General features: G+C 45.1%; 1 protein-coding gene across 1 annotated transcript in view; it reads left to right on the forward strand.

Annotated features, from left to right (window-relative positions):
• Positions 1–24,199, forward strand: part of LOC137536954 (zinc finger protein 585A-like) — a 48,382-nt gene that overhangs the window by 16,862 nt on the left and 7,321 nt on the right. Inside the window, exons 8-14 of the mRNA XM_068259121.1 lie at positions 3,511–3,570; positions 11,971–12,090; positions 12,343–12,477; positions 12,567–12,665; positions 12,761–12,899; positions 17,855–18,066; positions 19,432–19,570. Coding sequence (XP_068115222.1) covers positions 3,511–3,570; positions 11,971–12,090; positions 12,343–12,477; positions 12,567–12,665; positions 12,761–12,899; positions 17,855–18,066; positions 19,432–19,570 — 904 coding nt within the window. The remainder of the gene's footprint in view (positions 1–3,510; positions 3,571–11,970; positions 12,091–12,342; positions 12,478–12,566; positions 12,666–12,760; positions 12,900–17,854; positions 18,067–19,431; positions 19,571–24,199) is intronic.

Genomic DNA, 24,199 nt, shown 5'->3' on the forward strand with positions numbered 1-24,199 from the left:
CTACTGGGGCGAGCCATAGGACTCAGAGCCTTCCCTCTCCTTGGGTAAGTATATGTGTCATTTTTTTAATTCACTTTAATGTACAGCCACTCCTAGAGCGAGATCTTTGGTTGCTTTAACACACCTTGATTGGGCCAAAATGCTGCCTGGCTGTCATGCAGCCCATACCACATGGGGCTTTCTGTAAGCCTGCCTGAACCGCCTTCGGTGCCAATAGCAGCGCTGCACTAGCATACTGGTGGTTCTGGATTGGGCAATGGTCCTGTGTGCATATAAGTGACATGATCATTGCCCAATCCAGAACAGCCAGTTTGCTAATACAGCGCTGCTATTGGTGCTGAAGGTGGTTCAGGCGGGCTTACAGAAAGCCCCATGTGGTATGTGCTGTATTAGAGGCAGCATTTCTGCCCAATCAAGGTGTGTTAAATCAACCTCAGATCTAGCGCTGGGAGCATTTGTACATTGAAGGGATCGTGCATGATTTAGACGCGCACGCTATGCAGCACTACTGTGCGTAGTGTGCGACCCTGTTTTTAGCTCGCATTGGTGTCATTAAGCTCACTCTGCTTTAGCAGCGCAACTTAATGAATCAACCACTTAATGCAAGGTGCTTGGGGTAATGTAAGTCAATGGATGACGCAGGCAGTGTAAATGATGCATTGTGACGCTCACACGCGGACCGACAGGAATCCAAGTGACGCATTTCCTGCCCAGCAGGGAGTATGTCACTGAGCAGGGGGCGGTGCTATGCATATGATCCTGTAGGCACTCTCTGACGCAGGGTCATGTTTGTCTTTTTTTGCATTGCGGTGGGATGTGGCAGGAGCTGCAGCGCATCCCCACCACAATGCAAAAAAATAAGTGTAAAACCTGCCTTAGTACAAAATACGTTTTTAGCACCTAGCAAGTGAAAAAGTACCAAAAAGTAGGTGAGAAAAGCTAATAGAATCAGGGAGAGCGTTATCAACAGCCAAGTGGCTTTTTGATAGGCAAGACTGAGGCCAAAAGACCATATGGGGCATAAATTTGCCACCTTCACCCTCCCAATTTATGGTGTTACTGCAAGTCGGAAGATCTCAGTCTAATGGGCAGTCGGAGACAAAGATGCATTATAGTATTAGTATGTGCACACAAGGGGCTTGATTCACTAAACGGCCACGCTAGCGAATTTGCGCGTTTCTTCATGTGCACTTGCAAATTTTCATACGTAATCACGTAAAGTTTGCGAGCGGAAATGCAAAAACGCTAACGTGGCCATGCTATAAGCAAGCACGGTTTAGTGAATCAAGCCCAATGTGCGGTCCTGTGTGTTCTCCTAACTGCAGCACTATGCACTCGTAACACGACCGCGGTACTCCATTATCACGGCCAATACTATGGTAGTAGTATCGGCTGTGCTAGTGTGTATTAAGTATAGTGGAGTACTGCAGTAGATTTAGCACAGATAGACCCCCCCCCCCCCCTCACTTTCTGCACAGGTAAACTGAGAACCAATGTTATTCATTTGGCTAGTGCACACTTGAATGTGTTTCCCCATGCAGATAAAAAGGGACAGCAGTCAAGCAATGCAGGCATTGTCTCTGCCAATTACATTAGCTTATGTAATAAGATGTGCATGTTTTCACACACAGACACATATGGGGCTTGATTCACAAAGCGGTGCTAAATGTTAGCACGCTTGTGAAAAGCCCTCTAGCACGCCAAAAAATACTCTGCGCGCAGTAAGAGGTTGCGCGTTGTGCGACGTTAACGTTGCACCCTTCGCGCAGTAATTTGCCTTCGCGTTAAACATGACCCCCGGTGCCCTGGAAATGTCGCACCCTATGCGCCGTGTTTCCAGGGCACCGGGAGCCACGTTTCACGTGAAGGCAAATTTCAGCGCGAAGGGTGAGATGTTAACGGCGCATCAAACAGCGCGCGATCTCTGGGCGTGCTAACTGGTTAGCATAGTCCCCAACAGTCCCGATTTGATCGGGACTGTACCGATTTGGGGGGCCCCTCCCGCCATCCCGCGCTGCCCCCCTTCTGTCCCGGCCGCTGGGCAGAGAGAAGGAAAAAAATTGATCGAGGCACCAGCCCCGGGGATCTGCATGCGGGATGGATTGCCGCCGCTATTTATTTCTCCCTCCCTCCCTCCTAATATGTCCCCCAGTGTCCCCGGCTTCCCCCCGCACAGTAATATGGGCAGCGGAGCGGGCAGTGAGTCTTACCACTGCCTCTCCGCTGCGTACCGGGATCTCCTCTGATCTTCCTTCCTGCTTCCTGTGTGACGTCACAGGAAGCGAGAAGATCAGAGGAGATCCCGGTACGCAGCGAAGAGGCAGTGGTAAGACTCACTGCCCGCTCCGCTGCCCATATTACTGTGCGGGGGGAAGCCGGGGACATATTAGGAGGGAGGGAGAAGGATAATGATGGCGGCGGCGGCGGCGGCCATACATGCCGCATACCGGGCGGGCTGGTGCCTCGATCGGCTTTTTTCCCCCCCTCTCTCTGCCTGGCCACCCCCCTCCTCCTCCTCACCACCACCACCCCGGCACCCTCCCATTTGGGAGTAATTTAATAACAAAATTATTTTAAAAAAAACAAACTTTTTTTTCCCCTGGGGTGGGCGTGACTAGGGGGTTGGGGGCGTGGCCAGGGGTGTGGCCTAATTGTCCCGTTTTGGGACATTGAAATGTTGGGAGGTATGGGTTAGCACCCTAGCTAGCACACCCAAACACTTTAGGCGTGCTAACTAGGTTAACACTAGTTAGTGAATCGAGCCCTTGATGTGCAGAAACCGCATACAGAAAGCTGACAGATGAGTGTGCTCCCAGTCTTAGCTTATTACACTCACTCCGTTCATCTCTGATAGAGCAGAAATGGCTCTGCAGAGTGCAGATTTCTCCAGCATCACTACAGGACAGAGCACTTGGGGAGGGGTAGAGAGGTTAGGGGCTGGACGGTGTACACAAGAGCCTGCTGAACACTGGATAGGGACTTTCTACAAATGTTTGTCTGCAAAACGTTTTGTGATTCTTTCAGTGCCTGAGTAGATGCAGTCATTAGAACAATTGTGCAGAGAGCAGAAAGCTTTTTCTCTCTGTGCCCTTAGTTGTCAGTCTCTCAGGACAGGGAAAAGAAACTTCTCCCCCCACGGGGCCCCCTGAGGCTTCTGGGCCCCCTGCGGCTGCATCCCTTGCGAGGTGTATTGTTACGCCCCTGCATTAAGCCCAAGCTGGGAAAGTGTGAGCTCCTCTGCTTTATAAAAGAGCAACTACTTAATTCCTTTATATAACCTATCAGTTTGTTATTGGTGGCTGGCCACTACAATCTTCCCATTTACTGATTGGAGAAAGATAAAAGGTGCCTTGTCTAATGCACCATAATCGCCAGAAAGGACCCTGGTTGTTTTCACCTTTCAATTATAATTTTCACTGAAACATGCAGTTCCACTACTCGCCACAAGATGGTGGTCTTACTAATAATGAATGGAACCCAATGACAGGAGGGAATGTTTAGCCCCGACAGGAAGTTATAGATGAAGCAGGAAGTAGAAAGGAGCCATTGTTGGTACTTATAGCCGAGGAGGTAATAATAGATATAATTTATCCTTTTCTTTTTATATTTACACTTGATTGATAAACCCCCGGAGTCCCCGGAAGCTGCTGATACACACAGAGGAGGGAGATCTATGGATATCATATAGAAGATAATAATCAGTGAGTGATCCAGGAAAATGGGCTGGGCAACAAGCAGGAAGTCATAATTACAAGAAATGTTAAAATATTTTTCTTTATTTAAAGCCAATATCTTCCATGGTGCTGTATAAATAATAAATAGGATACTATGTAATAATACAAACCCAATATGTGGACAGACAAGGACATGTCATGCCTCATCTCATTACACCCACATTTGGTTATCTGTCCAATCCAAATCTGCTTGTTTAAGGTATATCTGACATAGTTTGCCCTGCTTAATATACAAATGTTCTGGATCTCAGTCCAGTGCACACTAACCCCATCCTCCCCAGTTACCCTGTGCCTAACCCTCACCTCTCTGTGCCTAACCTTTACCTATTTGTGCCTAACCCTCACCTATTTGTGCCTAACCCTCACCTATTTGTGCCTAATCCTACCCTCTCTGTGCCTAATCCTAACCTCTCTGTGCCTAATCCTAACCTCTCTGTGCCTAATCCTAACCTCTCTGTGCCTAATCCTAACCACTCTGTGCCTAATCCTAACCTCTCTGTGTCTAATCCTACCTCTCTGTGTGTGTGCCTAATCCTAACCTCTCTGTGTGTGTGCCTAATCCTAACCTATTTGTGCCTAATCCTACCTTCTCTGTGCCTAATCCTACCCTCTCTGTGCCTAATCCTACCCTCTCTGTGCCTAATCCTAACCTCTCTGTGTCTAATCCTACCTCTCTGTGCTTGTGCCTAATCCTAACCTCTCTGTGCCTAATCCTAACCTATTTGTGCCTAATCCTACCCTCTCTGTGCCTAATCCTACCTTCTCTGTGCCTAATCCTACCTTCTCTGTGCCTAATCCTAACCTCTCTGTGCCTAATCCTACCCTCTCTGTGCCTAATCCTACCCTCTCTGTGCCTAATCCTACCCTCTCTGTGCCTAATCCTACCCTCTCTGTGCCTAATCCTACCTTCTCTGTGCCTAATCCTACCTTCTCGGTGCCTAATCCTACCTTCTCGGTGCCTAATCCTACCTTCTCTGTGCCTAATCCTAACCTCTCTGTGCCTAATCCTAACCTCTCTGTGCCTAATCCTAACCTCTCTGTGCCTAATCCTAACCTCTCTGTGCCTAATCCTAACCTCTCTGTGCCTGTGCCTAATCCTAACATCTCTGTGCCTAACCCTACCTCTCTGCGCCTAATCCTTACCTCTCCGTGCCTTATCCTAACCTCTCCGTGCCTTATCCTAACCTCCCTGTGCCTAATTCTACCTCTCTGTGCCTAATCTTACCTCTCTGTGCCTGTACCTAATCCTAACTCCTCTGTGCCTAATCCTAACTCCTCTGTGCCTAATCCTAACTCATCTGTGCCTAATCCTAACCTCTCTGTGCCTACTCCTAACCTCTCTGTGCCTAATCCTAACCTCTCTGTGCCTAATCCTAACCTCTCTGTGCCTAATCCTAACCTCTCTGTGCCTAATCCTATCTCCTCTGTGCCTAATCCTAACTCCTCTGTGCCTAATCCTAACTCCTCTGTGCCTAATCCTACCCTCTCTGTGCCTAATCCTAACCTCTCTGTGCTTGTGCCTAATCCTAACCTCTCTGTGCCTAATCCTAACCTATTTGTGCCTAATCCTACCCTCTCTGTGCCTAATCCTACCTTCTCTGTGCCTAATCCTACCTTCTCTGTGCCTAATCCTACCTTCTCTGTGCCTAATCCTACCTTCTCTGTGCCTAATCCTACCTTCTCTGTGCCTAATCCTACCTTCTCTGTGCCTAATCCTAACCTCTCTGTGCCTAATCCTAACCTCTCTGTGCCTAATCCTACCCTCTCTGTGCCTAATCCTACCTTCTCTGTGCCTAATCCTAACCTCTCTGTGCCTAATCCTAACCTCTCTGTGCCTAATCCTACCCTCTCTGTGCCTAATCCTACCTTCTCTGTGCCTAATCCTACCTTCTCGGTGCCTAATCCTACCTTCTCGGTGCCTAATCCTACCTTCTCTGTGCCTAATCCTAACCTCTCTGTGCCTAATCCTAACCTCTCTGTGCCTACTCCTAACCTCTCTGTGCCTAATCCTAACCTCTCTGTGCCTAATCCTAACCTCTCTGTGCCTAATCCTAACCTCTCTGTGCCTAATCCTAACCTCTCTGTGCCTAATCCTAACCTCTCTGTGCCTGTGCCTAATCCTAACATCTCTGTGCCTAACCCTACCTCTCTGCGCCTAATCCTTACCTCTCCGTGCCTTATCCTAACCTCTCCGTGCCTTATCCTAACCTCCCTGTGCCTAATCCTACCTCTCTGTGCCTAATCCTACCTCTCTGTGCCTGTACCTAATCCTAACTCCTCTGTGCCTAATCCTAACTCATCTGTGCCTAATCCTAACCTCTCTGTGCCTAATCCTAACCTCTCTGTGCCTACTCCTAACCTCTCTGTGCCTAATCCTAACCTCTCTGTGCCTAATCCTAACCTCTCTGTGCCTAATCCTAACCTCTCTGTGCCTAATCCTATCTCCTCTGTGCCTAATCCTAACTCCTCTGTGCCTAATCCTAACTCCTCTGTGCCTAATCCTAACATCTCTGTGCCTAACCCTACCTCTCTGCGTCTAACCCTACCTCTCTGCGTCTAACCCTACCTCTCTGTGCCTAATCCTAATCTCTCCGTGCCTTATCCTAACCTCTCCGTGCATTATCCTAACCTCTCTGTGCCTAATCCTACCTCTCTGTGCCTGTACCTAATCCTAACTCATCTGTGCCTAATCCTAACTTATCTGTGCCTAATCCTAACTCATCTGTGTCTAATCCTAATCTCTCTGTGTCTAATCCTAATCTCTATGTGCCTAATCCTAATCTCTCTGTGCCTAATCCTAACCTATCTGTGCCTAATCCTACCTCTCTGTGCCTTTATCTGTGTCTCTGTGCCTTTATCTGTGTCTAATCCTAATCTCTCTGTGTCTAATCCTAATCTCTCTGTGTCTAATCCTAATCTCTATGTGCCTAATCCTAATCTCTCTGTGCCTAATCCTAACCTATCTGTGCCTAATCCTACCTCTCTGTGCCTGTGCCTAATCCTAACTCCTCTGTGCCTAATCCTAACTCATCTGTGCCTAATCCTAACCTCTCTGTGTCTAATCCTAATCTCTCTGTGTCTAATCTTAATCTGACTGTGTCTAAAGGCGTGCCAGCGACAGTCCGGCGTGTGTACGCTCTGTCGTCAGACTGATACGGCTGTTTCTGAGCGATCCGCCCGGCGGCGGATCGCTCAGAAACAGCCGTATCAGTCTGACGACAGAGCGTACACACGCCGGACTGTCGCTGGCACGCCCACCCAGCGGGAGGCAACGACGGACCCGTCGTTGCCTAAAGTCCGGCGTGTGTACGGACCTTAAACCTAATCTGACTGTGTCTAAACCTAATCTCTCTGTGTCTAATCCTAATCTCTGTGTGCCTAATCCTAACCTCTCTGTGCCTAATCCTAACCTCTCTGTGTCTGTGCCTAATCCTAACCTCTCTGTGCCTAATCTTACCTCTCTGTGCCTAATCTTAACCTCTCTGTGCCTAACCCTACCTCTCTGTGCCTAATCCTAACCTCTCTGTGCCTAATCCTAACCTCTCTGTGCCTTATCTTACCATTTCACCTCTTAACTATGCCTAACTCTAACCTTTCCCTCTGCTTTGTGCCCAACCCTCCCGTCCTTTCTCTCTCCCCCTCTTCTCTCCCTTACCCCTTCTTTATACCTAACTTTAGCCACAACCACTGTTTTATGCCTAACCCATCCCATGCCCTGTGCTTAACCCCAACCTTTTTCCTGGTCCTGCGCCCAACCATATTCTCACCCAGTGGCCTATGCCTAACCACAACCTCTAGTGCCCACTGTCTAACCCTAACCTTCTCCCCTCTGACCTATGTTTAACCCTATCCTCATTCCTGTCCCCTGCCCTGTGCCTAACATGAACCTCTCCCCATGCTTTGTGCCTAACCCTAACCTTATGTGCCATCCTTGCCTTTGTACATAACCTTTACCCTTTCACTCTGAGATGCCTAACACTATAATCCTATAGCTCATGGTCTAACCCTAAACTGAAATAAAGCAAGGCACTGATTACCCACCATCCCTGGTCCTCCTACCAGCACTACTCGCCTATTGGGAGGCAGAGTCCTGGTAATTACTTATTTCTCATTGCTATAATAAGGGAACTAAAATGACACTTTAAAATTGAAAGAGGCACTATAGTAACACTTTTATGGTAACTTTCCTGGTTTTACCATCAGAAACAACCTATATCTTGGTCTGTAGCCACGCCCTCCCAGTGATGCTTAGCCTAGGCTCCTCCTTATATATTCTGTTAGATCAGCCTAGGCTCCTCCTTAAATATTCTGGCAGATCAGCCCAGGCTCCTCCTTAAATATTCTGGGAGATCAGCCTAGGCTCCTCCTTAAATATTCTGGGAGATCAGCCTAGGCTCTTCCTTAAAGGATACCACAACTGAAATGTGACATAATGAGATAGACATGTGTATGTACAGTGCCTAGCACACAAATAACTCTGCTGTGTTCCTTTTTTTTCTTTCTCTCTCTGAAAGAGTTAAATATCAGGTATGTAAGTGGCTGACTCAGTCCTGACTCAGACAGGAAGTGACTACAGTGTGACCCTCCCTGATAAGAAATTCCTCTTTTCATCTCTTTCTTGCTCTCAGAAGCCATTTTCTGCTAGGAAAGTATTTTATAGGTGGAATTTCTTATCAGGGAGGGTCACACTGTAGTCACTTCCTGTCTGAGTCAGGACTGAGTCAGCCACTTACATACCTGATATTTAACTCTTTCAGGCACAGAAAGAAAAAAAGGAACACAGCATAGGTATTTGTGTACTAGGCACTGTACATACACATGTCTATCTCAACATGTCACATGTCAGTTGTGGTATCCTTTAAATATTCAGGGAGATCAGGCATTGTCTTCACTGACTTTGGAATACTCAGAAACAAACTTTCCGCAGGGATGCACCTGACAGGACTAAAGAGGGTGCTGTCTGTGATTACATTTCAGAATATAAATCAGGGAAAGGAAAGATTTTACAATGGGCAAACACTGGCTAAATCATTTATAAATGAATAATGTAAAAACAAAATAAAAAAGGAATTTTATTCATTTGGTTATTTTCACTAGCGTTCTTCCTTCATTCCAGTCAAAAGCTTGAAGCTGGGGCCCATATGCAATTGATTTCTTTTCTCCCAGGTGATATTTTCAAAATGATATATACATTAGGGTCTGCACACCCAGAGATATATCCTACAACAGGAGACATTGCTCCAAAACCTTGGGTGCAATGTAATAATAAATACCCAATATAATATACAAAGAAACATGCACACCAGCCAAGAAGAGTTTTCAATGTACTTCTTATATTAATCAAATTGTCAAAAATATTCAGAAATATACATCAAACTCCAGCAAGGAATATATATACAGCGCAACAGACTGCGCATAAACATAGAAAAACTGTACAAATCAACAATCATCAAAGCAACATAAGCTATTGGTATACAGCATATCCCAAATAATCAGAGATGGAGGAAGAGAATAGTCCAGTTACCTAAGAGCAGCAAAGCCTCCACAACTTGTTTGTACTTTTTCAGTTGCAAATTGCTGAACAAAGATGAAAAATGATCTCCTAGGAGAAAATTCAGGAGAAAAAGTTAATTGCACATAAGCCTGTGTGACTCCTAATAAGCATGTCCTCTCCAGCCTGGCTTATGTCCTGTATATGATTTCCCCAGTCTTGCTCATCAGTCCGGGTATGCGTATGCACTGCTGTGTGTCTCCTCTTTCCTTTATATCATACATGTCAAACTCCGGCCCGTGGCCCTCCGAGCCATAAAATTTGGCCCTCAAGTGGTTTCCCCACTTTGCATTATGTTTGGCCCACTCTAGACCACCAGGGAAGTTATACTGGAGGTGAAGCCTTAGAACCCCAGGGAAGCCATATGGGGGAAATAATTAAACACTAGGGAACTGTATAGGGGAGGGTGAGAGCTTCAAGACACCAAGGAACTGTATAGGGGAGGGAGGACTACTAGACACCAGGGAACTGTATAGGGGCTGAAGGGGGGCCATTAGACACCTGGAAACTTTATAAGGGAGGAAGGTGGCCAGTAGACACTGAGGTTGGCCCGCGACTAGGTCCCAGTGTACAAGTTTGGCCCACTTAGTATTTGAGTTTGACACCCCTGCTTTATATAGAAGAGAAAGAGGGAAACCGAGAGCTCTCAATAGTGTAGTGTGTTTAATATAAGGAGTAAACATTTTAAGCGGATAAATAATTCTCACAAGCAGGGATTACCACTCAGGTAACCACTGATAAGGCAGGTTGGTAGATTAGCAAAGAAAGTTAACCCTTCCCACACTCACATGCGTTCATACAAATGCATTCACAGGAATCAATCATCCAGGAACCACTGCTATCCCTACTGCTTAATTAAAAGCCGGAATCTTAGTTACAAGAGAATACATCCTCTTGCGCAGTCACCTACACTGCGCAGAAGTACCCAAGTATTCGTAGGTGTCCTAACTGGCCCTGTAACATGCATAGTGCAGACATGCAAACATTCATTGCATCAAACCTATCTAAAGATTAGGAGCACATATCCTTGCGTCCTCTTCTGGGATAGATAGGGCATTAGACTAAACTCACAAAGGAGCTAACGAATTATATTAATGTCCACTATGCACACACCAGCATACGCTGGGGAAATAGTGAGTGCACTGGATTAATCACTGGCCACAAGGGCCAGTTACAAGAAAAATAACACATAAATCAAGTCTTAACCTCAAGTTAGGACATTTAAATAAGTTATTAGGGAGGTGCTTAAGCGGGTATGGCCAGCAAAATGACAAAGAGAGTTAACCCTTCCCACACTCACATGCGTTCATACAAATTCATCCACGTGGATCAATCATCCAGGCACCACTGCTATCCCTACAGCCAAGTTAAAAGCCAGAGTCTTAGTTACAAAATAATGCATTCTCTTGTGGGTTAACTGTCTTTGCCATTTTGCTGGCTGCACCCCCTTTAGCACCTCCCAAGTAACTTATTTAAATGTGTTAACTTGAGGTGATGTGCCAGGATTTATGTGTTGTTGTTTTTTAGGTGGGTAGATTAGACCTGGCCCCACTCAGGTTAAGAAGTCACTTTCTGTAGACAGGGAAGATAGGGGATAACTCCCCTCCACCAAGGGTGGGCTAGAACATACAGTACACTGAAACAGAGGCGCCAACACAAGAATAACATTTGCTAAAATAAGTTCAAAAAAGGAGGTAGTGGTGGACTTACCTCCCCAAAAGTAGACATGATTCTGTTGAATTTGGTCAATAATTCACTTTATTTGAATGCTCCACAATGCAATGTGTTTCGTAGGTACAATCCTGCTTCATCAGGCAACTGTATATTGGAGCAACTATAATATGTCCAGGAACAAGCCAAGTGCCAGTCTTGTTCTTGGACGTGTTATAGTTGCTCCAATATTTGCCTGATGAAGCAGAATTGTACATGCAAAACATGTTGCATTGCGGATCGGTAAAATAAGGTGAATTGTTGACCACATTCAACAGAATCCTGTCTACTTTTGGGGAGGTAAGTCCACCACTACCTCCCTTTTAAAAGTTTTTTAAGCAAATTTTGTTTTTGTGTTGATGCCACTGTTCAAAATTTCAGTGTGTTTTCCTTTATATACACAGCTTTCTTTGACTTACAAGTATGTATTCCCCAGTCTTGCTCATCAGCCAGTGTAGGCATATGCACCCTGTTTGTGTTCCTTTTGCTCTATATACACTGCTGTCTTGGACTTTCTTTTAATAAGTATGTATTCCACAGTCACTGTATATACCTCTTTGTGTGTCGCTTCTCTTATATTTACACAGGCATAACATTCTGTTAGTTGTAAGTTACAGACATAGTTATTTAGCACTCACATGTGTGTAGAATAGTAATAGCTGCAGTAGACAATGTAGATGTGTATAAAGGCCAATCACTGAGGATGTTGACTGTGGACAACAAAATGAGTCTTTATTTCAGTATCGCTGCTGGATTAGACCACATGACAATACACAATGCTCATTGTGCAACACATGTAATATATCCTCATCCTGATCAGGGCTGTGGAGTCGGAGCAATTTTGAGTACTTGGAGTCCGAGTCGGTGGTTTCATAAACTGAAGAGTCAGATGACTTTTGTACCAACTCCACAGCCCTGATTATGATACACCCCAGGATCCTGCAGTCCAAATAATTCTCAGCTTATCATCCACAGAAAGGGGCATCCTGTGCAGATCACATGACCGCATCAGTAAGGATGGACGAGGACTGGAGTCACATGACTGAGAAAATAATAAACCTCGCCCTGGAGATCATCTACCTGCTGATTGGAGAGGTGAGATCACGTGACATCACTCATTTCTGTTAATAAAACACACCTGACCAGATTGGTGAGGAGGATTCTGGGAGGTCACATGACATCACTCCTATATCTATTAACAAAATGCACACCTGACTGGAGAGGTGAGGAGGATTCTGGGAGGTTACAGGACATCACTCATATCTATTGAGAAAACGCTCACATGACCGGAGAGGGAGGAGGATTGTGGGAGAGTAAAACGTGTCCCTTTTGTGCTTTTTCACACAGAGTTTTTCCCCTTTGAAGTTTGGTAGTCATGTGACCATCACCGTGCCTCCAGCTTACTCCCTGTTACGCAAGAGAAACACCAAGCAGAAGATTGTGAATGCCACTTACAAGATCATTAAACTACTGGTGGGAGAGGTGAGCAGTGCTGGGGAGTATGAGCAATTTTTTTTCAAATAATGACCTTATCTGCATAGTTTCAAATTGCTAAATTCTCTGCTTTGGAGGAGGAAGATGAGGAGGAGGAGGAGGAGCATCTGGAAGGAGAGAATGATCAGGAGGAGAATGGTGTGATGGAGGATCAGAGGAGCCCACCTCATCCTCAGGTAGAAGCTCCATGCATAAGCCAGGCTGGTTATGTTATCTATACACTAACTGCCTTATTATTATTATTATTAATAATAATCCCTTATACTTTCAGGGTAGAAGCGTGACTGATTATGATATTATTACCCAAGAGATACCAGAAGATAGGATGAAGGAGACTCAGCATATAGAAGGACACCGGGGCCTCTACGAGGACGTCATGCTGGCGAGTCAGCCGCCCCTCATATCACTGGGTAAGGTGTGGTCAGGTCAACCCTCCAGTTCAGTTCTAATAAACTATTTTAACCCCACACCCAGCCGTGGTGTCAGGTAAACAGCAGACGGATATCCAGTGAGTGTGGAGACCCCCTCAATTCTAATTACAACCCGTCTATGCCTGTCACCAGAGAGTGCAAAACAACCCCCCACCAAGAGGTAGTGTACTACAGTAGCTATGATGTTATTCTGGATTTATATTACAGTCCTAGTGATTGATTTACTATTATTCCCAGGTATGGCAAATAGGCAGCGAGGAGTCTCTTAAAGATCCCCCTGCATTCATTAGCCAGTGTGGAAGTGCTTTTCTGATTGCTATGTTATTAGGCTGACCAGATACAACCATTTAAGTCCGTACTTTACTACTGGTCAAAGACTCATGCACATGTATCAGGCATGGTGCCCAGCAAGGATCAAGGCTTGATCTCTCTCGGTCAGCAGTGTGCGCGGTGGCTGTACAGATATGCCGCTAGCCTCTATGCTAACAATGCTTTCTGTTGCCATGCGGTAGGAGAAGGTCCAACAGAGCTGCACACAAGGCTCTGGAGACACTCTAGATTCTATCGACCGCCTTGGTTGAGTTTCATCTCGAGTGTGTACAAGGATTTAGGCTGCATTGTCCACCAGCAGTCAGCATAATCGTTTTTAAGTTGTTCATACAAAGTGCTCAACTGCTGACAGGCACAATTATAACTATAGGTGAACTCTGTTCGGCAGGCCATGCTCTGCTTGTAACCAGCCTCAATGGCTGTGGTGTCAGGCTAATATCGCCAGAAGGGAAAACCCAGTTTTTACTACTTGTTTACACACACACACACACACACACACACACACACACAAAGAGATCCAATTGTAACAAGCGTTTATTTATTTTAAGAGCACATCTTGCCTATGCGTTATCACCTTCTACTCACCCATGTAGAGGGAAGGCTCTGCATCCTATAGAGCAGGGGTGTCAAACTGAAATACGAAGTGGGACTAAATTGAGATCTGGGACCTAATCGTGGGCCAACCTCAATGTTTAGTGGCCACCTCTCTCCCTTATAAGATTCCCTGGTGTCTAATAGCCCCCTCCATTCCCTATACAGTTCCCTGGTGTCCTGTGCCTCCCTCCTTGCCCTACACGGTTTCCTGGTGTCTAGTGGCCCTTCTTCCTCATCTATACAATTCTTTGGTGTTTAGTGGTTCTCCCTCCTCTATTCAATTCCCTGATGCTTAGTAGTCCTCCCTTCCCATACTGTTTCCTGGTTTCTAGTGGCCCCCTCCTTCCCCTATACAGTTCCCTGGTGGCCCCCTCCTTCCCCTATACAGTTCCCTGATATCTAGTACTTTCTCCCTCCCTATTTGGCCAAATATAATGCAAAGTGGGGAAAACCACCTGATGGCCAAATGTGATGGCTCTGAGGGCCAGATTCGGAGTTTGACATGTATGCTATAGAGCCTCCCCTTCCTCTCTCTTTGCCCTTGATCCACCTTTCTCCTCTACATTGAAGTTCCAGGTGAATCTCGAAAAATTTGAATATCGTGCAAAAGGACATTTATTTCAGTAATTCAACTTAAGAGGTGAAACTACCGTATATACTCGCATACAAGCCACATTTTTGACCCCAAAAAAGTGGCCCAAAAGTGGGGGTCTCGGCTTGTATGCGAGTCAGCTGGCTGTGCCCCCCGCTGTGTCTGGCCCCCTATGTCCCGCAACAGAGTAAGTGCGGCTGTTAACAGATGAATATACCCCGGAGCGTGCAGCATTGCAGAGAGCAGGAAGGCTTTTCATGTATCTTCTGCTGTCTACACTTCCCTCGCTCCGGACAAGCTGCAGCCGGGAAATGTACACTCGCTTATTGTATTCTGAATGCTGCATCCTCCGCTCTAAAGCTGCGCTGTTATGTGCCGATACATGTGTTTATGTGACAGGTGGGCACACACTGTGATTATGCTCAGAGATGTATACGGACATGGCTGCAGCTCGATATCATGAAGCACTGATAGTGTGCTGTAGCCACGGCAGTAAACAGATCCGAGCATAATCACAGCGTGTGGCCGCCTGTCCCATAAATACATTATCGGCCCATAACAGCACCGCTTTGCCGCCGAGGATGCAGCATTGAAAATACAACAAGCTACATTTCCCAGCTTCAGTATGTCGGGAGGGAAGTAAACAGTAAAAGTTACAAGCAAATACCGGTCTTCAAGAGACTACATCTCCCTACATGCTTTGCTGCCATCTACTGAGCATGTACGGTAGACATGCAGTCAGGAAGACAGCTTATATAGTGCACATGGAGATGAGACCTGCAGAGGAGTTGGAAGGAAGTTTTTCATGGCAGATGTGGGCTGTGTGTCTCAAGGAGCAGTTACATTCACTGCCTGCAGCTTTGCAGATCCTGTGGTTAGAACTTAGTGCCCTGGTAAGTCCAGCTTCACCTTACTGATTTGTCCTTTGTTTGGCTGGTGTTAATTATAATCTGCCATGGGGAAATTCTTTAACTCCAGTTAGCAACATTTGAGACTCCAGGGTGTGGAAGATTTGTCTTTGGTAGTGGCCCTGGTTGTCAGAAGGATTTGTGTTTAGAATAGGCTGGGAGGTAAGCAGATGTAAGAGGCAATTAGCAGAGACATGGATGCACATCTGGCTATGGGGAGGCTGGCTACTTCATACTGGGGGGCTATTTGGCTATAGGGAGGGGGCTGTCTCATACTTGGGAGCACATCTGACTTTTTTGTACTGGATATTGGGATGCCTCTTATTGGGGGACCATCTGGTTATTTATCCTGAGGAGGGAGCTTATATGCGAGTCAATCACTTTTTCCTGGGGAAAGTGGGTACCTCGGCTTATATGCGAGCCGGCTTATATGCGAGTATATATACGGTAACATATGTAACAGGGACCCTCAGCAGGTGTTTTGGATGAGTTAGCTGATTAGAGTCTGACACTTTGGGCCATATGCAATTCACTTTTTCACTTGAGTTTTCTCCTAGGTGATATTTTTAAACTTGTCAATAAAATGCCTTTTAAGCCCCTAGAAGGCAAGAAAATGCTCAAAATAATTTTGTTAGTACCTTTTCCCCAACTTTTTGGTACTTTTTTAGTTGAAAAGTACTGGAAAGTTATTTAAAATTAAAGATGAAAAATTATCTCCTAGGAGAAAACTCAGGTGAAAAAGAGAATTGCATATGGCCCTTTTAGCCTAGAGTATTTAACATTTTCAATATAGTCTAATGGTCTGAGATTTTGATTTTAGGCTTTCCATAAGCTGTAAGCCACAATCCTCAAACTTATAACAAATAAAGGCTTAACTTGTCTTACTTTGCATGTAATGAGTCTATTTCATATATTAGTTTCACCTCTTAAGTTGAATTACTGAAATAAATTGACTTTTGCACGATATTCTAATTTTTTGGGTTTCACCTGTATTTGACATATTGGTCCAATATGCCTCCGGGAGTTCTCAGAAGGCTTTAGAAGCACTCATATTCCTGAGGGCTTCTGTGCATGCACAGTACAAAGCCATCTTCTGCTTCCGAAGCCTTCGGAGGACTCCCAATGGTCCGGAATATATACGGCAGTGATGGCTAACCTTCGCACTCCAGCTGTGACAAAACTACAAACCCCATCATGCCTCTGCCTCTCCGAGTTATGCTTAGAGCTGTCAGAGTATTGCAATGCCTCATAGGACTTGTAGTTCCACCACAGCTGGAGTGCCAAGGTTAGCCATCACTGATATACAGGGTACAGCGGAGGACGAAGGGTGTGAAAAGAGGACTGGGAACGCTCCATGTGATTCAGAGCCTTCCCTCTCTAGGTGAGTATATAACTTTTTTCTCTCAGGTCACTTCACTTTTGCTTTAAACCATGCATAGGAGATAGCTGAAAAGCTTTCATGAATGCTGGGTTATTACACAGTCAGATGACTTAAAGGAAACCAGAGACTAAATAAAAGTTTTATACATACCTGGGGCTTCTCCAGCCCCATCCGCAGGGATCACTCCCACACCGCCATCCTCAGCCTTCTGTATCGCTTGTACCGGGTCCTGTAGCTTCGGCCAGTTGTGGCCAGCCTGTGCAAGAGAAGTGCGCCCTCTACGCAGCCGCCGGAGAGATACGTACAGAGCGCACTTCTCTTGTGCAGACTGGCCACAACTGGCCGAAGTTACGGGATCCGGTACAAGCGATACAGAAGGCTGAGGACGGCGGCGTGGGAGTGATCCCTGCGGATGGGGCTGGAGGAAGCCCCAGGTATCTATAAAGCTTTTCTTTTATTTAGTCTCTGGTAAACTTTAAGGGCTTGATTCACTAAACCTTGATAACTCATATCACGGCCGTTTTGTGCGCATTTTCGCATTTGCGATAACGCTTTCGCACAAAAATGCGCGAGAGAACGGCCATGATATAAGTTATCACGGTTTAGTGAATCAAGCCCGAAGTGTGATTTCATGGATATATACAATAATGAATATGCATAATGAAGCACAAATATCCCTCCTCCTCCTCTTCTTCCTCCTCCCCTCCTTCCTTCTTCTTCTTTCATAAATATCAGGCTATTACACAAACAGATAACTTTTGAGTGATTTAACGGATATACTGTATATACAATAATTACTATGCATAATAATATGGCATTAATATCTCCCCTTCCTCCTTCTCTCTCTCTGAAAGACTTTCATGAATGCTGGGTTATTACACAGTCAGATAACTTAGGTGTGATTTCATGGATATATACAATAATGACTATGCATAATGAAGCACAAATATCCCTCCTCCTCCTTCCTTCCTTCCCTCCTCTTCTTCCTCTTACTCCTCTTCCTCCTTCTTCTTTCATAAATATCGGGTTACTACACAGTCAGATAACTGATGTGTGATTTCACAGATATATACAAAAATGACTATGCATAATGTGGTACAAATCCTCTCTCTGTGTGTGTTTCCCATAGATGGATCCAGTAGTGGAAGGCCTCCAGATACTTATTTTTCTAAAGGAGAGAGCAGCAGGGAGGATCGACCTAGACCGGCCACCCTGCGAACACATCGAGACAGTGTGTTCAGTCAGTGTGTGTTTCCTACAGATGTATCCAGTAGCAGAAGCCCACCAGAAAGGCATACAGGTCCTCTTTTGAATGATCGCAACCTCCCTCATCAATATCAGGTAGGTGAAAGTGAAGGACTACAGCTCAAAAGCAGCTACAAACTGCATTATTTTTTTCTTAATTCAGTCTGTTAGCATTCAATATTTATTTAAGGTCAGCGCAGGTTTAGAAAGTCATTGTATATAGGGAATGATAAATTCTTCACCACAATATATCAAATGCTCAGAAGTAAGTATCCGCCAAACATCAAAACTAGAAAAGGCTTACCAGCTCCCAACAACCCACTTTATAAGGTTGTAAAATGGCTCAGGTCACAGATAACGTCCAGGGAACATCAGACGTCGTGAAGATCCAGTGGACATCCGTATGGAGGTAAAGTTTCAGGAAAACAAAAAAACGGCAATATCTAAGCGTAACCCGTTTATTTAGATAAAATTTCTTTAAAAGGTAGTAGATATAAAACCAATAACTCACATACGGGGCCCATAAACTGGGAACCCCGGAAGATTAGCGCGCATGTAATGGTCAATCTTAGATCAATAGACAATGGTGCCGCCTGTTACCTTCCCGGGGAATCTTATTGATCTAATATTGACCATTACATGCGCGCTAATCTTCCGGGGTTCCCAGTTTATAGGCCCCGTATGTGAGTTATTGCTTTTATATCTACTACCTTTTAAAGAAATTTTATCTAAATAAACGGGTTACGCTTAGATATTGCCGTTTTTTGTTTTCCTATATAAATTCCTGAAACTTTACCTCCATATGGATGTCCACTGGATCTTCACGACGTCTGATGTTCCCTGGACGTTATCTGTGACCTGAGCCATTTTACAACCTTATAATGTGGGTTGTTGGGAGCTGGTAAGCCTTTTCTAGTTTTGATGTTTGGCGGATATCTACCTCTGAGCATTTGATATATTGTGGTGAAGAATTTACCATTCCCTACATATAATGACTTTCTAAACCTGTGCTGACCTTTGATGTATGCCTGACTTCTGAACTTTTGGACATTGTTCTTCTCAGCGGCGGTTCCATTGATCCTTGGCGCCGATATATTTGCTATTATTATTTTTATTTATTGATTTACATAGTGCCATCTTTAGGGATGATCAATTCTTCTGAAATTATGCATTTTTTTATGCAAATGTATGCAGTTTGAAAATGGACCAATCAATTTCAAGCTGCATATATTTGCATACAAATGTGCTTAAATTTGCATCAGTTTGGAAGAGTTTGCATATCTTTGATCATCCCTAGCCATCATCTTCCTTGGTGCTGTATAGAGAAGAAACTAACATGGCTAGACAAGAATCATATACATCATATCATATCAGTCATATACAGAATAAAGAGCTTGTAGGCAACGTAAATGTATCTGTGACTCCTATGTTATTTTCATCATACTTATGTTGTGGTTTCAGTGGAAAGAACACAGCACAATGACAGCCATGGTGAAAGAGGAAGAAGAGACCTATTTGAGGGGTGATATGCGGCCTACGGAGGATGGGAAATTACTACTAGCAATTAAGGAAGAGGAGAGTTCTGAAGATATCAGAAATAGTAAGTAATCTCAGTATAACATCATAGTACCAACAAATGAGGAGGAGATACTGTACACCATATGAAAGGCCCATCTCCATTCCTCAGTATAACATCATAGTACCAACATATAAGGAGGAGATACTGTACACCATATGAAAGGCCCATCTCCATTCCTCAGTATAACATCACAGCACCAACAAATGAGGAGGAGATACTGTGCACCATATGAAAGGCCCATCTCCATTCCTCAGTATAAAATCATAGTAGCAACAAATGAGGAGGAGATACTGTACATCATATGAAAGGCCCATCTCCATTCCTCAGTATAACATCATAGTACCAACAAATGAGGAGGAGATACTGTACACCATATGAAAGGCCCATCTCCATTCCTCAGTATAACATAGCACCAACAAATGAGGAGGAGATACTGTACTCCATATGAAAGGTCCATCTCCATTCCTCAGTATAACACCATAGTACCAACAAATGAGGAGGAGATACTGTACACCATATGAAAGGCCCATCTCCATTCCTCAGTATAACATCATAGTACCAACAAATGAGGAGGAGATACTGTACACCATATGAGAGATCCATCTCCATTCTGGTTTGGCCGTGAACTTATTCGTGCGAACATTGGTGGTTCGAAACGCGAACTCTATGGCGAGTTCCAGCCGCCGCTATACTACATCATTGGGCTAAACTTTGACCCTCTACATTATAGTCAGCAGACACATGACAGCCAATCAGGCTGCACTTCCTCCTGGAGCCCCCCCCCCCCCCCCCCCACCTCCCCCCCCAGGGAGAGGAACCTGCTGCAGAGATAGGGAAAGCTTAGTTAGGCTCCTGTAGCTTGCTCCTAGCTGATATTTGTTGTTGAAAAGCACCGCAAAAAGAGCTCTTTTCAGAGCTAATGTTCTTGTGAAGTTTTTTTTTTTTTTTGTGCCACTGACGCTGCATTATACAGCCCTGTGTGTCGCAGCTGGCCTTTGCTAATTGCTATACTGTGCAAGACCCAGCACATTCAGTGCCTACCTTTTTCACTGCACCTGTGTGTGTGACAGCTGCACATTTGTAATACCAGTCCGACCGTGCATACCTGTTCATGTTCATTGCACCTGCGTGACAGCATGCAGTGTTATATACCAGCATTCACTGCATAACTGTTCACTGCACCTGTGTGTGTGACAGCTGCACATTGTATTGATACCAGTCACTGCATACCTGTTCACTGCACCTGCGTGACAGCACGCAGTGTTATATACCAGTCACTGCATACCTGTTCAGTGTACCTGTGTGTGTGACAGCTGTACATTTGTAATAACAATCCGTGCATACCTTTCACTGCACCTGTGTAACCGCACATTGTTGTACCAGCAGTCACTGCAACCTTTTCACTGCACCTGTGTAACTGCACATTGTTGTACCAGCGGTCACTGCAACCTTTTCACTGCACCTGTGCAACCGCACATCGTATTAGTCAAGTCAGTGCATACCTTTCACTTCATCCCCCAATATGGACAAAACAAGAGGCAGGTCTGTTCGAGGTTGTGCTGTCGTGATTTCGTGCGGCCCTCGTCGACCAAAGAAGAGTGTTCAGAAGAAGGCAGTGCCATCAACCCCCAATATTGTCAGGACGTAGTTGACTATTTAATCAACACAGAGCAAAAAGAGTTTGAAAAAGGCCTCAAAGAAAGAAACAAAAACCTTTATTATGGACCAATTCACAGTAATCAACACACAGTTGAAATCAATAAAAATTGAGGGTCCCCAGAGTGCCTCAGCCCCCCCCCTCACACATACATCCGCACCTCGCATTCAAACCACACTCAATTTCATATATTAGGATGCTGCAGCAGTTTAAAATATGCAGGTAAATATTAATTAACACTCTGTGAATGTCCCCTAGTTGCTACTAGTTGCCCTTAAGGTGAGCTTCAACCTCCTGATAGAGGGAAGGAATGGCAAAAAATTACTGGATAGATCCAATACTGAGCGCACTCAGAAAGAATGGCCAGTTGAAAAGTTCTTTGGTAAAGAACACAATTAATGATTACTCAGTTCCAGTAGTTGCAAACAAATCTCTCCTCCACAGTTGGCGTATATATGACGATTTCACATAGACAGCAAAGAGTTCCCACAGCTTACTTGTATTTCCTGGTGAGTCAGCAAGTTAGATACCACTTGCACCTGACAGGACTCGAAGGTCCCAAACACTCTGCGGTTCGCGGTGATTGTGAGCTGGTTCCACCTAAAGCACTGCTCCCATGTATCACATCGCTGCTCCCCCAGTGAATGGCGTGGTTTGGTGGCAGCGGTGAGCGCGATCAACCCGCCTCTTGCTCCTAGACTTCCACTTCACAGCGGGGATCGAGCGCGCCTGTGTTCCTGGTGGGCGAGGCCAGCCTTCTGGGACTCCTCCCACTGAACACAGAACACCTCATCTTCCTCAGCTTCCGCACGGAAGCCTGACATATCTTCCTCCTCCTGCTCTGATTCTGGCACCCCACTTAACACTCCATTGGCAGCCATCACCAAAGTGTCATGATCCGAGGGCTCAGCTTTGTGGAAATTTTTTTGTGTGTCTGCCTCAGATGAGAGCAATGCCATCTGTACTCTCTGCCACCGAAAATTGAGCCATGGAAAGACCAAGACCCGCGTAGGGACAGCTTCTCCGCCACCACCAACAGGGTCCAGGACTCCAGGTGGATTCCTGAATTTGGCAGCGGCCGCTATAATAATTTTTCTGGTGCGTGGACATGCCTGCCTAATTTTTCTAGCTGCACTGCAGCTGCAACAACAACACAAAAGGCATGTACATGTGTCAATTCCCCTTCGTGATCGTTACCTTGCTGCGGTTAAGGGGCTTGCGTATCACAATGAAGCAATGAGCAGCTAAATGAGTGTGTTGGGGGGCACACCTGACCCAAGCAGATAAGGTCGTTGCTTCATTGTGGACAGACCAAATTCGATCAGCTAAACACTCAGTCACTGTTGTTCTGTCATTTAGCTACCTCAGCCCGACCATATGGGCTTTAAAACCGCCATCGCCGGCACTCTCGCCATAGTGCGCACCAGTCCAGCATGGCCATCACTACACAAACAGCTGTTTGCGGTGCGTTACACAGTGAGTTTAGTCTGTCAGTGTGAAGCAGTACTCTAATTACACTACCTGATTTATGTATACACATGCAAGATGTTTTAAAGCACTTTAGGCCTCCAATTTAGCAATAAAATGTGATTTCTGCCCTTAAACCCCGCTGTGCGTCAAATCTGGATTTTTCCCCGGGACTTTTGGCGTGTATCCCACTCCGCCATGTCCCCTTACAGGTATAACAAGTATAAGTATAACATCATAGTACCAACAGATGAGTAGGAGAAATTGTACACCATATGAGAGGCCCATCTCCATTCCTCAGTATAACATCATAGTACCAACAAATGAGGAGGAGATACTGTACACCATATGAGAGGCCCATCTCCAATACTCAGTATAACATCATAGTACCAACAAATGAGGAGGAAATACTGTACACCATATGAAAGACCCATATCCATTCCTCAGTATAACATCATAGCACCAACAAATGAGGAGGAGATACTGTACACCATATGAAAGGTCCATCTCCATTTCTCCGTATAACATCATAGTAACAACAAATGAGGAGGAGATACTGTACACCATATGAAAGGCCCATCTCCATTCCTCAGTATAACATCATAGTACCAACAAATGAGGAGGAGATACTGTACACCATATGAAAGGCCCATCTCCATTCCTCAGTATAACATCATAGCACCAACACATGAGGAGGGGATACTGTACACCACATGAAAAGTCCATCTCCATTCCTCAGTATAACATCATAGTACCAACAAATGGGGAGGAGATGCTGTACACCATATGAAAGGCCCATCTCCAACGTACGAGAGGAATCTGCGCGGGAGACTTGGGTGCAGGATACAGACGGTATATGGCTGATCGTGCTGCTGCACAAGTCCCGGCCGTTTTAAATACTATTTCTCCTCCAGGCCGCCATGGATGGTGGGGAATGAAATAATTTTTTATTGTGTTTTAAAAGTAACTTCAGCTCCGTCTTCTGACAGCGCTGAAGTTACTCCCTGTGCACCCAAGTCTCATGCGCTGAATTCACCATATGAAAGGTCCATCTCCATTCCTCAGTATAACATCATAGTACCAACAAATGAGGAGGAGATACTGCACACCATATGAAAGGCCCATCTCCATTGCTCAGTATAACATCATAGTACCAACAAATGAGGAGGAGATACTGTACACCATATGAAAGGTCCATCTCCATTCCTCAGTATAACATCATAGTACCAACAAATGAGGAGGAGATACTGTACACCATATGAAAGGTCCATCTCCATTCCTCAGTATAACATCATAGCACCAACAAATGAGGAGGAGATACTGTACACCACATGAAAGGCCCATCTCCATTCCTCAGTATAACATCATAGTACCAACAAGTGAGGAGGAGATACTGTACACCATATGAAAGGCCCATCTCCATTCCTCAGTATAACATCATAGTACCAACAAATGAGGAAGAGATACTGTACACCATATGAAAGGCCCATCTCCATTCCTCAGTATAACATCATAGTGCCAACAAA

This window comes from Hyperolius riggenbachi, chromosome 10 (assembly GCF_040937935.1).
Source record: "Hyperolius riggenbachi isolate aHypRig1 chromosome 10, aHypRig1.pri, whole genome shotgun sequence".
Taxonomy (NCBI): Eukaryota; Metazoa; Chordata; class Amphibia; order Anura; family Hyperoliidae; genus Hyperolius; species Hyperolius riggenbachi.